The following is a 13,356-nucleotide window of genomic DNA, read 5'->3' as shown; positions in this document are numbered from 1 at the left end:
CTTGTTTGGCTTTCCTCATCGCCATGGCGACGAGCGGAGTGACGTCATGGACGTCAGCCGACGTCCTGACGTCAGCTGTCTCCGATCCAGCCCTTAGCGCTGGCCGGAACTATTTGTTCCGGCTGCGCAGGGCTCGGGCGGCTGGGGGACCCTCTTTCGCCGCTGCTCGCGGCGGATCGCCGCAGAGCGGTGGCGATCAGGCAGCACACGCGGCTGGCAAAGTGCCGGCTGCGTGTCCTTCTTTTCATTTGAACAAAATCGGCCCAGCAGGGCCTGAGCGGCACCCTCTGGCGGTAATGGACGAGCTGAGCTCGTCCATACCGCTAAGGTGGTTAAAGCGCATACGCTCCCAAAATGCTGCATGTCCTGCGATTGCAATTTTGCTAATCGCAATCGCTACTATGGAATTTGTTACATTTATTTTACATTGGCAGATCTTCTAGGGAAATCGCTAGTGATTTAAAGCGATCCCTAAACGCTCGAAAAAGCGCTCTACTGGGCTCCAGCCCTAAAGCTGAAATGCTACCTGAAAACTTGTACATTTGTACTATAGGAGTCTACAAGGGCATTCTCTCTAGCTGTGGAACTTTCTCTGTATCTCTTGTTCCCCTGTGAGCCTGTCATATGGTAGCTAATGATGTGATTATCATACAGGGAAAGCAGGTGTGGTTGGTGGCACTGAATGTAGTCTGTGCTTTATGTACGCAGGGATTTCTGCTGAAGGACGAGTGAGAAGGCTAACCATTAGCACTGTCATCAACCCAGAGAGACTGAAGCTCGCTAAACTCCTGGTAGACAAAGCAATAAAGGTCAGTAAAAGTTCAGACCTAAAGAGACACCGTCACTAAGGGCCCGTACCCACCATGTGATTTACCCAACGATTTTTCTGACAACCAGTGATTTTTTTCGAGTGACAAGCGATCTTTTTTTTCCGCAATCTCGCGACGTGGGTACAGGCGCGCAATAGAACTAATGAAGTTAAAAACGAAAACGACCGTCACAATGGATTTGATCTTTAAAGGATACCCGAACTGAAATGTGACATAATGAGATAGACATGTGTATGTACAGTGCCTAGCACACCAATAACTATGCTGTGTTCCTTTTTTTCTTTCTCTGCCTGAAAGAGTTAAATATAAGGTATGCAAGTGGCTGACTCAGTAGTATAAGAAATTTTGGCTAGGGTTCAAGATGTATAAATCAGATAGTAGAAATTTATTGATGAATACACAAATGACACAGTTTCATAGCTTGATTGCATGCAAAAATCAGCTTCATAAAATAATCAGTAAAAGCTTGCGGAGCATCTAGGCACCAACAATGAGATGCTCTAACCTTGACAACAACAATCTAATCTAGGCCGGCATCATGCGTCCATCCATACATCCATACACTGGCGCCCACTCACTCCTAAGCGTTGCTCAAATTAATTGCAGTGCATAATGCTTGAAAGGCTACTCCCATAGGGGCAACTGAGTCCACCTGCACAGCAGCGATAATCAATTTGATAAGCAGTAATCTCCACAGGGATAAAGAATAGCTTCCAGGTAGAAAGTCACTCTTACCACCTCCGTTGTAGCTTGCTGTGTGGGTACCCACACGGTGATACTGCACGATGTCCCATATGGTGAGAGGACGGCACGGCCCTCCAGCCTGTGTTGAGCATGTGCTCAGGCAGTGCCTCTTAGAGCAGTGGCCGAAATGAGATGTGCCCAACCAGGGCAATGCCTCAATGCTGCGCCAGGAAGGCAGTGTCAGCTGTCGGCTGTGTTCTGCTACTCCAAGCCGCAATCTGCAATGGCGGCACGCATGGAGTGGTGTATTGGCGGCTCCAGAGTCGGTTCATCCGCTGGTGTGGATGTGACGTATGCGTAGTGCACTAGGCTCCGCCCATCGACGCGTTTCCCGCCCCTCACAGGCGATTCGTCAGGATGTACTGATGGGCGTACTCTCTTCTTCCTTTATACGACGTACATTCCTTCACTCCTCCTCCTATCTAGCAACCGTTGCTAATGTACACTGCAGCTCCGTAGAAGTAATGGGGGCTCTAGAAAGTCCCAATGCTCTCCCAATGTCCTCATATTTCACGCTTCACAGGCAAACAATGCTCCACTCCACTTTATAATGATGGTTTTTATAACATTATAGTTCTTTTTAATCCAATTATGCGGCCACAGCGGCACTGTCCTTAATCACGTTTTATTTCAATTTAACATGGAGGGAGAGCCACGGGGGAGGGGACTTTTATAGATTGTGTTCAAGGCATGTAGTTACATGCCTCGAATTCACTCTGAATATGACATACTTATCACATCTGTCATACTTTCATTCACTCATGGGTTTATACTCTCACTCACCTATTGCTAACTACACATAGGTAGTCTCTGTTGTATCTCTATCTCTTTCTAGTATAGATCTGTTTTTTCAGGTATGATTTTAAATTGAAGTCATTATTCAAACCATAGGGGCTAAGAGTTTGAAGTCGAAAGATCCACATCCCCTCTTTACACAAAAGTTCATTGGTCATATCACCTCTCCGCCTAGACATATTCAATTTGTAGATACCCTTAAACAGTGTACCTTGCAGTCTACTCCCATGTTTAGTGGCATAATGTCTGCCTAGGGTCGTATCCACATCCCCATTTACAATACTGCACATATGCTCAAGGATACGTACTTTCAAAGCCCTTTCAGTTATCCCTATTACATAAGGCCACATGGGCAGGATATCATATAGACAACATTTTCAGTGTCACAATTTATGAATGACCTTATTTGAAACTCATTAACACCTCCACTATCCCAGAACGTTTTGGCCTTGTGTACATAGGGGCATGCCTTGCCTTTTCCGCACCTATGCATCCCTTGAATTGGGGTTTTGTTTAGCCAAGTCCTCAGGGGTGGGCTACTTCTATATTCGCTGCTGACTAGCATATCTTTTAGATTATTAGCCCTTCTGGCCACTATCCTAGGGGTGGGGTCAATTATCTTTGCAATCTCAGCTGAACCTGTCAGTATATGCCAGTGTCGTCCCATCAATTGGTGCAGTTTGTCCCAGTGTGCCCCATACGTGGTGATCACTTTGATCTTATCCTCAGATGGGCCACTGTCCCTCCCACCCGATGGGACACTATGACCTGGCACATCCCGCCCTTCTCCTCCATCTAATAGGTCCTCTCGATTTTTATCCCAGGCCTTTTTAAGTGCCCTTTTAAGGATCTTGTGGGGGTAACCTCGCTCACGGAACCTCTGGTACATTTCTCTAGATTCATTTCTAAAGCAGATATCAGTGGAGCAGTTCCTGCGTAACCGCAGGAACTGGCCATATGGAATCCCTCTGATTAGATGATTCGGGTGATGGCTGGTGGCGTGGAGGAGGCTGTTGCCCGCTGTGGGTTTGCGATATGATGATGTACTTATCTGGTCACCCTCAATAGTTAGCAGCAAATCCAAGAAAGATAATTTTTCCTGACTAAAATTGTAAGTGAGTTTTATATTACGCTCAACACTATTGATGCGTCTTACAAATTGATCGAGTTCTTCAGTGCCCTCCTTCCACACCACCAGCACATCATCGATGTACCTAATCCATAAGGCCACTCCCTCCAGAAAGGCTGGGTCAGAGTAGACCACCTGTCGTTCCCAGAGGCCCAGATGGAGGCAGGCGTACATTGGAGCGCACGCCGCCCCCATCGAGGTCCCCCGCATCTGTCGATAGTACCGTCCCGAGAAAGAGAAGCAATTGTTACCCAGGATAAGATGCATTGCCTCCACCACAAAGGCATTATAGGCATATGCCTGAGGGTAGTGCTGGTATGTGTAAAATTCTAGTGCCTTGAGTCCCTCCTGGTGAGGAATCGACGTATACAACGATTCAACGTCAATGCTCACCAGGAGGGACCCAGCTGGCATCCTGAACCCCGACAGTGTCCGGAGGACGTCCCTGGTGTCTAAGACAAAGGAGGGAAGTGTCATGACAATAGGTTTTAGACGAAGATCAATGTATTGCCCCAGTCTTTCGGTTGGACCGCCATTCCCAGATACTTTTAAAAAACATGGTGCTCTGCTTCACAGACAGCTGAAGCGGAAATGGAATGTGTCGCTATTAGAATCTTATTATAAGGCAGGCGTGATTCCAGATGGCTTGTTAGACCGGATCATGCCAGCGGAAAATCTGTTAACAGATCGCTTTGTGACCAAATGGAAGGAGAGATCACTAGCCAGGGGCCTAGAAGTACTAAAAATGATTGTGGAGGAAGAGAAATTACAATTGGAGGAGGTAATAGAGGAGATAGAGGAAAGTGCAGCCACACTTGACGATTTTAGCAATCATGAAGCCTTCAACAGCCTCAATGATTCCCTTAAGACATCAATTGAGAAAAAACAAGTAATGAATCACGCCTGCCTTATAATAAGATTCTAATAGCGACACATTCCATTTCCGCTTCAGCTGTCTGTGAAGCAGAGCACCATGTTTTTTAAAAGTATCTGGGAATGGCGGTCCAACCGAAAGACTGGGGCAATACATTGATCTTCGTCTAAAACCTATTGTCATGACACTTCCCTCCTTTGTCTTAGACACCAGGGACGTCCTCCGGACACTGTCGGGGTTCAGGATGCCAGCTGGGTCCCTCCTGGTGAGTATTGACGTTGAATCGTTGTATACGTCGATTCCTCACCAGGAGGGACTCAAGGCACTAGAATTTTACACATACCAGCACTACCCTCAGGCATATGCCCATAATGCCTTTGTGGTGGAGGCAATGCATCTTATCCTGGGTAACAATTGCTTCTCTTTCTCGGGACGGTACTATCGACAGATGCGGGGGACCTCGATGGGGGCGGCGTGCGCTCCAATGTACGCCTGCCTCCATCTGGGCCTCTGGGAACGACAGGTGGTCTACTCTGACCCAGCCTTTCTGGAGGGAGTGGCCTTATGGATTAGGTACATCGATGATGTGCTGGTGGTGTGGAAGGAGGGCATTGAAGAACTCGATCAATTTGTAAGACGCATCAATAGTGTTGAGCGTAATATAAAACTCACTTACAATTTTAGTCAGGAAAAATTATCTTTCTTGGATTTGCTGCTAACTATTGAGGGTCACCAGATAAGTACATCATCATATCGCAAACCCACAGCGGGCAACAGCCTCCTCCACGCCACCAGCCATCACCCGAATCATCTAATCAGAGGGATTCCATATGGCCAGTTCCTGCGGTTACGCAGGAACTGCTCCACTGATATCTGCTTTAGAAATGAATCTAGAGAAATGTACCAGAGGTTCCGTGAGCGAGGTTACCCCCACAAGATCCTTAAAAGGGCACTTAAAAAGGCCTGGGATAAAAATCGAGAGGACCTATTAGATGGAGGAGGAGGGCGGGATGTGCCAGGTCATAGTGTCCCATCGGGTGGGAGGGACAGTGGCCCATCTGAGGATAAGATCAAAGTGATCACCACGTATGGGGCACACTGGGACAAACTGCACCAATTGATGGGACGACACTGGCATATACTGACAGGTTCAGCTGAGATTGCAAAGATAATTGACCCCACCCCTAGGATAGTGGCCAGAAGGGCTAATAATCTAAAAGATATGCTAGTCAGCAGCGAATATAGAAGTAGCCCACCCCTGAGGACTTGGCTAAACAAAACCCCAATTCAAGGGATGCATAGGTGCGGAAAATGCAAGGCATGCCCCTATGAACACAAGGCCAAAACGTTCTGGGATAGTGGAGGTGTTAATGAGTTTCAAATAAGGTCATTCATAAATTGTGACACTGAAAATGTTGTCTATATGATATCCTGCCCATGTGGCCTTATGTAATAGGGATGACTGAAAGGGCTTTGAAAGTACGTATCCTTGAGCATATGTGCAGTATTGTAAATGGGGATGTGGATACGACCCTAGGCAGACATTATGCCACTAAACATGGGAGTAGACTGCAAGGTACACTGTTTAAGGGTATCTACAAATTGAATATGTCTAGGCGGAGAGGTGATATGACCAATGAACTTTTGTGTAAAGAGGGGATGTGGATCTTTCGACTTCAAACTCTTAGCCCCTATGGTTTGAATAATGACTTCAATTTAAAATCATACCTGAAAAAACAGATCTATACTAGAAAGAGATAGAGATACAACAGAGACTACCTATGTGTAGTTAGCAATAGGTGAGTGAGAGTATAAACCCATGAGTGAATGAAAGTATGACAGATGTGATAAGTATGTCATATTCAGAGTGAATTCGAGGCATGTAACTACATGCCTTGAACACAATCTATAAAAGTCCCCTCCCCCGTGGCTCTCCCTCCATGTTAAATTGAAATAAAACGTGATTAAGGACAGTGCCGCTGTGGCCGCATAATTGGATTAAAAAGAACTATAATGTTATAAAAACCATCATTATAAAGTGGAGTGGAGCATTGTTTGCCTGTGAAGCGTGAAATATGAGGACATTGGGAGAGCATTAGGACTTTCTAGAGCCCCCATTACTTCTACGGAGCTGCAGTGTACATTAGCAACGGTTGCTAGATAGGAGGAGGAGTGAAGGAATGTACGTCGTATAAAGGAAGAAGAGAGTACGCCCATCAGTACATCCTGACGAATCGCCTGTGAGGGGCGGGAAACGCGTCGATGGGCGGAGCCTAGTGCACTACGCATACGTCACATCCACACCAGCGGATGAACCGACTCTGGAGCCGCCAATACACCACTCCATGCGTGCCGCCATTGCAGATTGCGGCTTGGAGTAGCAGAACACAGCCGACAGCTGACACTGCCTTCCTGGCGCAGCATTGAGGCATTGCCCTGGTTGGACACATCTCATTTCGGCCACTGCTCTAAGAGGCACTGCCTGAGCACATGCTCAACACAGGCTGGAGGGCCGTGCCGTCCTCTCACCATATGGGACATCGTGCAGTATCACCGTGTGGGTACCCACACAGCAAGCTACAACGGAGGTGGTAAGAGTGACTTTCTACCTGGAAGCTATTCTTTATCCCTGTGGAGATTACTGCTTATCAAATTGATTATCGCTGCTGTGCAGGTGGACTCAGTTGCCCCTATGGGAGTAGCCTTTCAAGCATTATGCACTGCAATTAATTTGAGCAACGCTTAGGAGTGAGTGGGCGCCAGTGTATGGATGTATGGATGGACGCATGATGCCGGCCTAGATTAGATTGTTGTTGTCAAGGTTAGAGCATCTCATTGTTGGTGCCTAGATGCTCCGCAAGCTTTTACTGATTATTTTATGAAGCTGATTTTTGCATGCAATCAAGCTATGAAACTGTGTCATTTGTGTATTCATCAATAAATTTCTACTATCTGATTTATACATCTTGAACCCTAGCCAAAATTTCTTATACTATTGCATACTTGAAGAGTGATGTATAGCAGTATAATGCCTAATCAGGAGTAGTATGGTAGGCTTATTATGAGTATCTGTGTAGCCACCATCTTTTGGAGACAGCGTTTTTTCTTATTTTAAGTGGCTGACTCAGTCCTGACTCAGACAGAAAGTGACTACAGTGTGACCCTAACTGATAAGAAATTCCCAATTTTTACCTCTTTCTTGCTCTCAGAAGCCATTTTCTGCTAGGAAAGTGTTTTATAGTTGGAATTTCTTATCAGGGAGGGTCACACTGTAGTCACTTCCTGTCTGAGTCAGGGCTGAGTCAGCCACTTGCATACCTTATATTTAACTCTTTCAGGCAGAGAAAGAAAAAAAGGAACACAGTATAGTTATTTGTGTGCTAGGCACTGTACATACACATGTCTATCTCAATATGTCACATTTCAGTTCGGGTATCCTTTAAGATCCCCGATGACTCCGCACAAAGTACCACAATTTAAAATGTGTTATATAGACATAGGCCCACATGCAATTCACTTATTTTCCAGAGTTTTCTCCTGGTGATATTTTTACACCTTGTCATAAAATGCCTTTTAAACCGCCAGCAAGCGAGTAAATACTCAAAATAATTTAGTTAGTACTTTTTCATCAGCTTTTGGGTACTTTTTCAATTGTAAAATGGTGAAAAGTTATTTCAATAGAAGATGAAAATAGATCTCCTAGGAGAAAACGCAGGATAAAAAGTGAATTGCATATGGGTCAAAGTGTTAAAATATCACCTAGGAAAAATTAGGAGAAAAAAATGCAAAATTGCATATGGGCTCCTGACTTGAAATAAAGTATTGATGGTCAGGTCACATCTACAACACCTAGCAGAACACGACTGAAAAAAACAATCACAGCTGTCATAGTCTGCATATGAGAGCTGAACTGTGATTGGTGGACAGCGGTCACATGACCACAGTTACCTTCAACATAAAATAAATATAATACAGAATGTGTGACTTTGGTGAGATAGGAGTCATGCAATCAAACATAAGGCTGGCAGGGGCTTTCCATGGTAATGATCATACAAATGTAATACAGATTATATGCAGCTCGAAATGGGGCCAGTCAAATGCATTCCATGCCATTATTGGCCATCTACAAGCTGTATGCAGTTTGCATTAAATGTGTTTAATTTCTCATCTGAAACCTCAGTGATTTCATTGGGGAACTGCATCAGATTTGCTCTACTTTCCACTACATTGGTCTTGGTCTGGACTTGATGCATTTTTAATAGGTCCACTCTAGGAACGATCAACTGAATTAATGTTCTGTCTTTTTTATATCTTGATTATCCAGCAAAAAAAAATATTCAGCATCCATGGCCCATACCCTGTCATACGTACCTGCCTGCGCAACCGAGGATGGGTGGAGAAAAAGCTGCCCAAAGTCAGCAAGGCCTCTCGGAAAAAGGATAAGTCTTCAGATGAGGAGACTGAGGAGGAGGATGGTGATGGGAGCGGCCATGACGATGATGGTATTTAAAGTGGGATTACGTTTTTTGATGAGTATCATGTTCGCAGTTCAACATTTTGTTCATCAGCTCTTCATTGTACATGTTAAAACATATCCATATTTTGAAGGATTAACCTCCCTAGCGGTATGATTACTTCCAGATTTTAGGGTCTAAAAGCAGTGCAATTTTTTCTCATGCTTTTAGACCCTAAGGCTGCTTTCACATTGGGACGTTACAGGCGCACGTTAGAGCAGCCTGTAACGCAGCCCAACTCACAGCAATGAAAAATCAATGGGCTGTTCACAGGGTAACGCTACACGTTCAAACAAAGTGCAGCATGCTGTGCGTTATAAGCGGCTTTAACCGCGTTAGGCTGTTTGCACATGCTCAGTGTTGGAGGAGGAGGAAGGGAGAGTCCCCTAGTGCCCCTAGCCACATGGCTAATTAATATTCGCTGCACTATGTGACGTGCAGTGTTTACTTCCTGGAGAGGCCGCTCTGTGCAGCAATTGGCTGGCGGGACCACGTGATGCGGAGTGTTCCGCTCACGTGGTCTCCACCGGCACATGCGTCTAAAAGTACGCATCACGGTCGCATCAAGAGCCGCTTAAAGTGTCCTGAAAAACCACCACTATGTGTTGCGTTAGGGGCACGTTATGCAAACTTAACGTCGCATCTAACGCAACGTCTTAATGGGAAAGAGCCCTTAAACCAGGATAAAAAAAAATCACACCACAAAGAGATCTGCGGCAGCCCAGCAGATTACTCACCTCCCCTGGATCTAGCGCTGCAGTTCTCCCTCTGTACCCCTGTAGTGGGATTGCTGGCTGTCGTCATGACGACAGACGGCAATCTCACCAGAGTGTCCTAGAGCCTCAGAGGACCAAAAGAAGAATGGCTGCTGGCATCTGGATCCCGGGGGAAGTGAGTTACAAAGCCTGCTGCGTGCAATGCTCTGTATTCACCTCCTGGTGGCAACCATGAGTCAGGCTCGGGGTTACCGCTCTGAGCTGCAGATTTCCGTCCGAGCCGGACTCGAGGTTACTAAGGAGGCTAAAGGAGAAAGGACAGGATGGTATTACTTTTGGTTGGCTTTAGGGTTCATGGGATTTTGTGGAAAGTTTTTCTGTAGTGCCCCATTTTGACCAAACCAGTCAGAAGCTGGCTATCTTCCTCCATGTTGGTCCTCCTTGACAACTAACCAGAAGCTACCATAGAACACAAGTCTCCTATCACACAGTCATTTTTTTTTAAAGACCACTATTGCAAAACATTTTAAAATGTATAATACATGCTGCTATAAATACATTTTATCCTATGTTGCTGTCACTTATGGTAGGTAGTAGAAATATGACAGAACTGACAGGTTTTGGACTAGACTACCTCCTGGGGGATTCTCAAAGGTTTTATTTTTTACTTTCAAAAGCACTTAGTGAACCGCAGTTGCTCAGTCCAGCTGCCAGAATAGTGTGAAACCAAGTAGGATCACGGCTTGCATCTTTGTATAGATCCTTTCCAGGAAGTGCACCATGAAAGATGAACATTTCTGGTCCATTCAGGTAAAACTGTTAGAAAACTGATGCAAAACTGATAGGAAAGGACAGAACTGGACTGGACCGGAAATGTACAGATTTATGTGTGAACCTAGCCTTAGTGTTTGTAGTTATTTATAGCTTGCATAGACTGTGCATGTGTGTTGTTTATGGTACTCACTTTTACCCCTATTGTACTTCATAAAACATCACAAAAGATGATAGCACTGTATGAATAAAAAATAATAATATTCTGTGTGATAGCTGAGTAAACTACTATGCAGTTATTACACTTTGGCCTCGATTCATAAACAGCAGTGCGATAAAAAAATCTTGTCGGGAAAATACCGCACTCGGTATTTTCCCGGTCTGTGTGCTAATTCATAAAGATTTCCCCAGCTGCCCTTGGAGGTCGGTAAATTACCGCAGCCCATTGAGCGGTAGAGTAGAACAGTGTCTCGATTCTCTCTTTGCCCTGCAGAAATGACTCACACAGATGGCTCTCTGGCTCTCTCCACTGATGACTCAGACAGATGAGTCACACAGTCTTTCCCTGCCTGCTCAAATGATTCACACAGAGGGCTCTCTCCACTGATGACTCAGACAGATGAGTCTCACAGTCTTTCCCTGCCTGCTCAAATGATTCACACAAAGGGCTCTCTGGCTCTCTCCACTGATGACTCAGACAGATGAGTCACACAGTCTTTCCCTGCCTGCTCAAATGATTCACACAGAGGGCTCTCTCCACTGATGACTCAGACAGATGAGTCTCACAGTCTTTCCCTGCCTGCTCAAATGATTCACACAAAGGGCTCTCTGGCTCTCTCCACTGATGACTCAAACAGACTTCGGCTCTCTGCACTTTTGCATTCATCAGAGCTGTCGGTAACTTGTTATCGCCTCACTAGAGGTGTCGGTAACTACCGCCAGGCTTACCGCTTGTTGAAGGCTTTATGAATTGACATTTGCTGACAATTTACTGACATGTGTTGTCGGTAACTACAGCCAAGTCGGTAATTTATCTCCCTGGTCAGTAATGTCAGCTTTTCATGTGGTAACAGCCTTTATGAATTGACCTTTTGCTAAGTGGTCGGTAAAGTCTGCTGTTTTCAGCATAACCGCACGAGGTAATGCTTTATGAATCAAGGCCTTTTGTGTCAAGTGAGAGGTCTTCTGTTAAGAATCCTGTTTCTGCCTCAATGTTAAGTATAGAAAAGTGAAAAATCGCTCTGAAAAGTGCTAGATCAGAGCGATTTTCCAAGCATTTTTTTTACAGAAGCTGTTCAGTTACAGCTGCGCTGTAACAAAAAATAACAAACACTACACCAAAATGCTCCAAAAATCGCTAGGCATGATTAGAAAAGAGCTGTGCACATGCCTAGAATAGCCTAAGAAAATCACTTCAAAAAGTGCTAGGCGTTTGCAATTACGCTAGCACTTTTTGGTGTGCACCTGGCCTGAATGTTTGTTGTGTAGAAAATCACCTCTCTTCAGGTAAGTCATTTCTCTATCAGCTGATCAGGGAACAGATACGCAGATAACATATTTACATCTATTGTATAGAGCACATCCACACATAATAAAAGTCCAAAAATGTGCAATAGAGTCTTATTCCACTATGTGCAAGAAAGTCTATTCCACTATGCCACCATAATCATCTTCTGTTTGTAATCAATCACGGGATATAACGGTATCCACCACCATAAGCACCCTTCTGTGATAAAACTCACCGGATATCTCTGACCACTGTTAGATTGGTCAGATGTCCACAATATCAAGGATGCCTTGGAGCCTCAGGATCCTGGTGCCTGCATACTGGGGTATCCCTTTCTTATTCCATGCCGTACAGATGGATTAGCATGCTTAATCCTGCACCATTTTCACCTCAAAGAAATAACCTCTCATAGCGTAATACTGTTAAAAACACTTAAAAATTTATTCTAAAAATCCACTCACATGGTATTCACTTGTAACATCGCATAGAGTTTTTCACACGGGCTCTCCCCCATTGCCTATGCTGGGCTTGTTGTTTAATACGTCCTGCGGCTCCCCTTCCTCCTCACGCCGTCCTATATGGGGTATTCCATTCACCGCCGCTGCTGTCGCCGTCCACCGCATCTAGTCTCCGCCCAATTGATTTCGTCACCGTTTAGTGACTCATCAGTGGCGGTGAATGGAATTCATTGTACACAGATTGTACACAGATAACATAGACTGCACCACTGCTGCACAGGACTTTTAAAAAAGTGTCTGGTTTTGGGCTTTGAAATAGAAAATGGTTTGGCGGGTGCTACCTATAAGCCAAACATAATTTATTTCCTCTTTAGATGATGATGGAGAAGAAGAAGACAACAAAGACGATGATCCTGATGGCACTTATGACCTTATGGTAAATATTGAATCTTTCCATGGGAACCATGTAGTTTTGTATAAGTACTTCCTTTGAAAGGGTAAGTTCAATAGGAACTCTAGTGACATGTACAGTAGTAGAATGCAGTAAATTATTCAGAATACCCTTTTTTATATTAATTGTCCTGGTTTGAGCATCCAAAAAACTTTCTATATGAATATTTTGCTGCCTATTGGTATGTAATCACGCCCTCCCAGTGATGTCACAGTCTAGGTTGTTTGTTATGTAGAATTCATCTCCCAGTACAGTCTGGGAGACCAGGTGTTATTTCTACTGACTTCGGGACACACAGTAAACAAATATTCCACAGTAATGCACCTGTCAGCACTAAGATCTCCTGGACCTCAGGACCCCCTGGAATAAGCATGGCTGCACTATGCCTGCAAAGTTCCAATGAGTCATCACTGTCTTCAGTAAAAGCTCTTTTATTCAAATCTTAATAAAATTCAATGGCATGTAAACAAGCAATAAGCGACAGCTCCGCTGTTTCGGGCTATCAGCCCTTTCTCAACCTCAAGTAATTACCTCATACGTTACGCATTATGTGACGGTGATTGGAGG

General features: G+C 44.8%; 1 protein-coding gene across 3 annotated transcripts in view; it reads left to right on the top strand.

Moving 5' to 3' along the window:
* Window positions 1-13,356, top strand: part of TTLL3 (tubulin tyrosine ligase like 3) — a 50,162-nt gene that overhangs the window by 11,198 nt on the left and 25,608 nt on the right. For all 3 annotated transcript variants that reach the window (XM_068254011.1, XM_068254010.1, XM_068254012.1), the window contains 3 exons: window positions 709-809; window positions 8,697-8,874; window positions 12,713-12,774. In XM_068254011.1, coding sequence (XP_068110112.1) covers window positions 709-809; window positions 8,697-8,874; window positions 12,713-12,774 — 341 coding nt within the window. The remainder of the gene's footprint in view (window positions 1-708; window positions 810-8,696; window positions 8,875-12,712; window positions 12,775-13,356) is intronic.

Source organism: Hyperolius riggenbachi, chromosome 9 (genome assembly GCF_040937935.1).
Source record: "Hyperolius riggenbachi isolate aHypRig1 chromosome 9, aHypRig1.pri, whole genome shotgun sequence".
Taxonomy (NCBI): Eukaryota; Metazoa; Chordata; class Amphibia; order Anura; family Hyperoliidae; genus Hyperolius; species Hyperolius riggenbachi.
The sequence above is the reverse complement of the archived record's forward strand: the minus strand, read 5'-3'. Positions and strand labels throughout refer to the sequence as shown.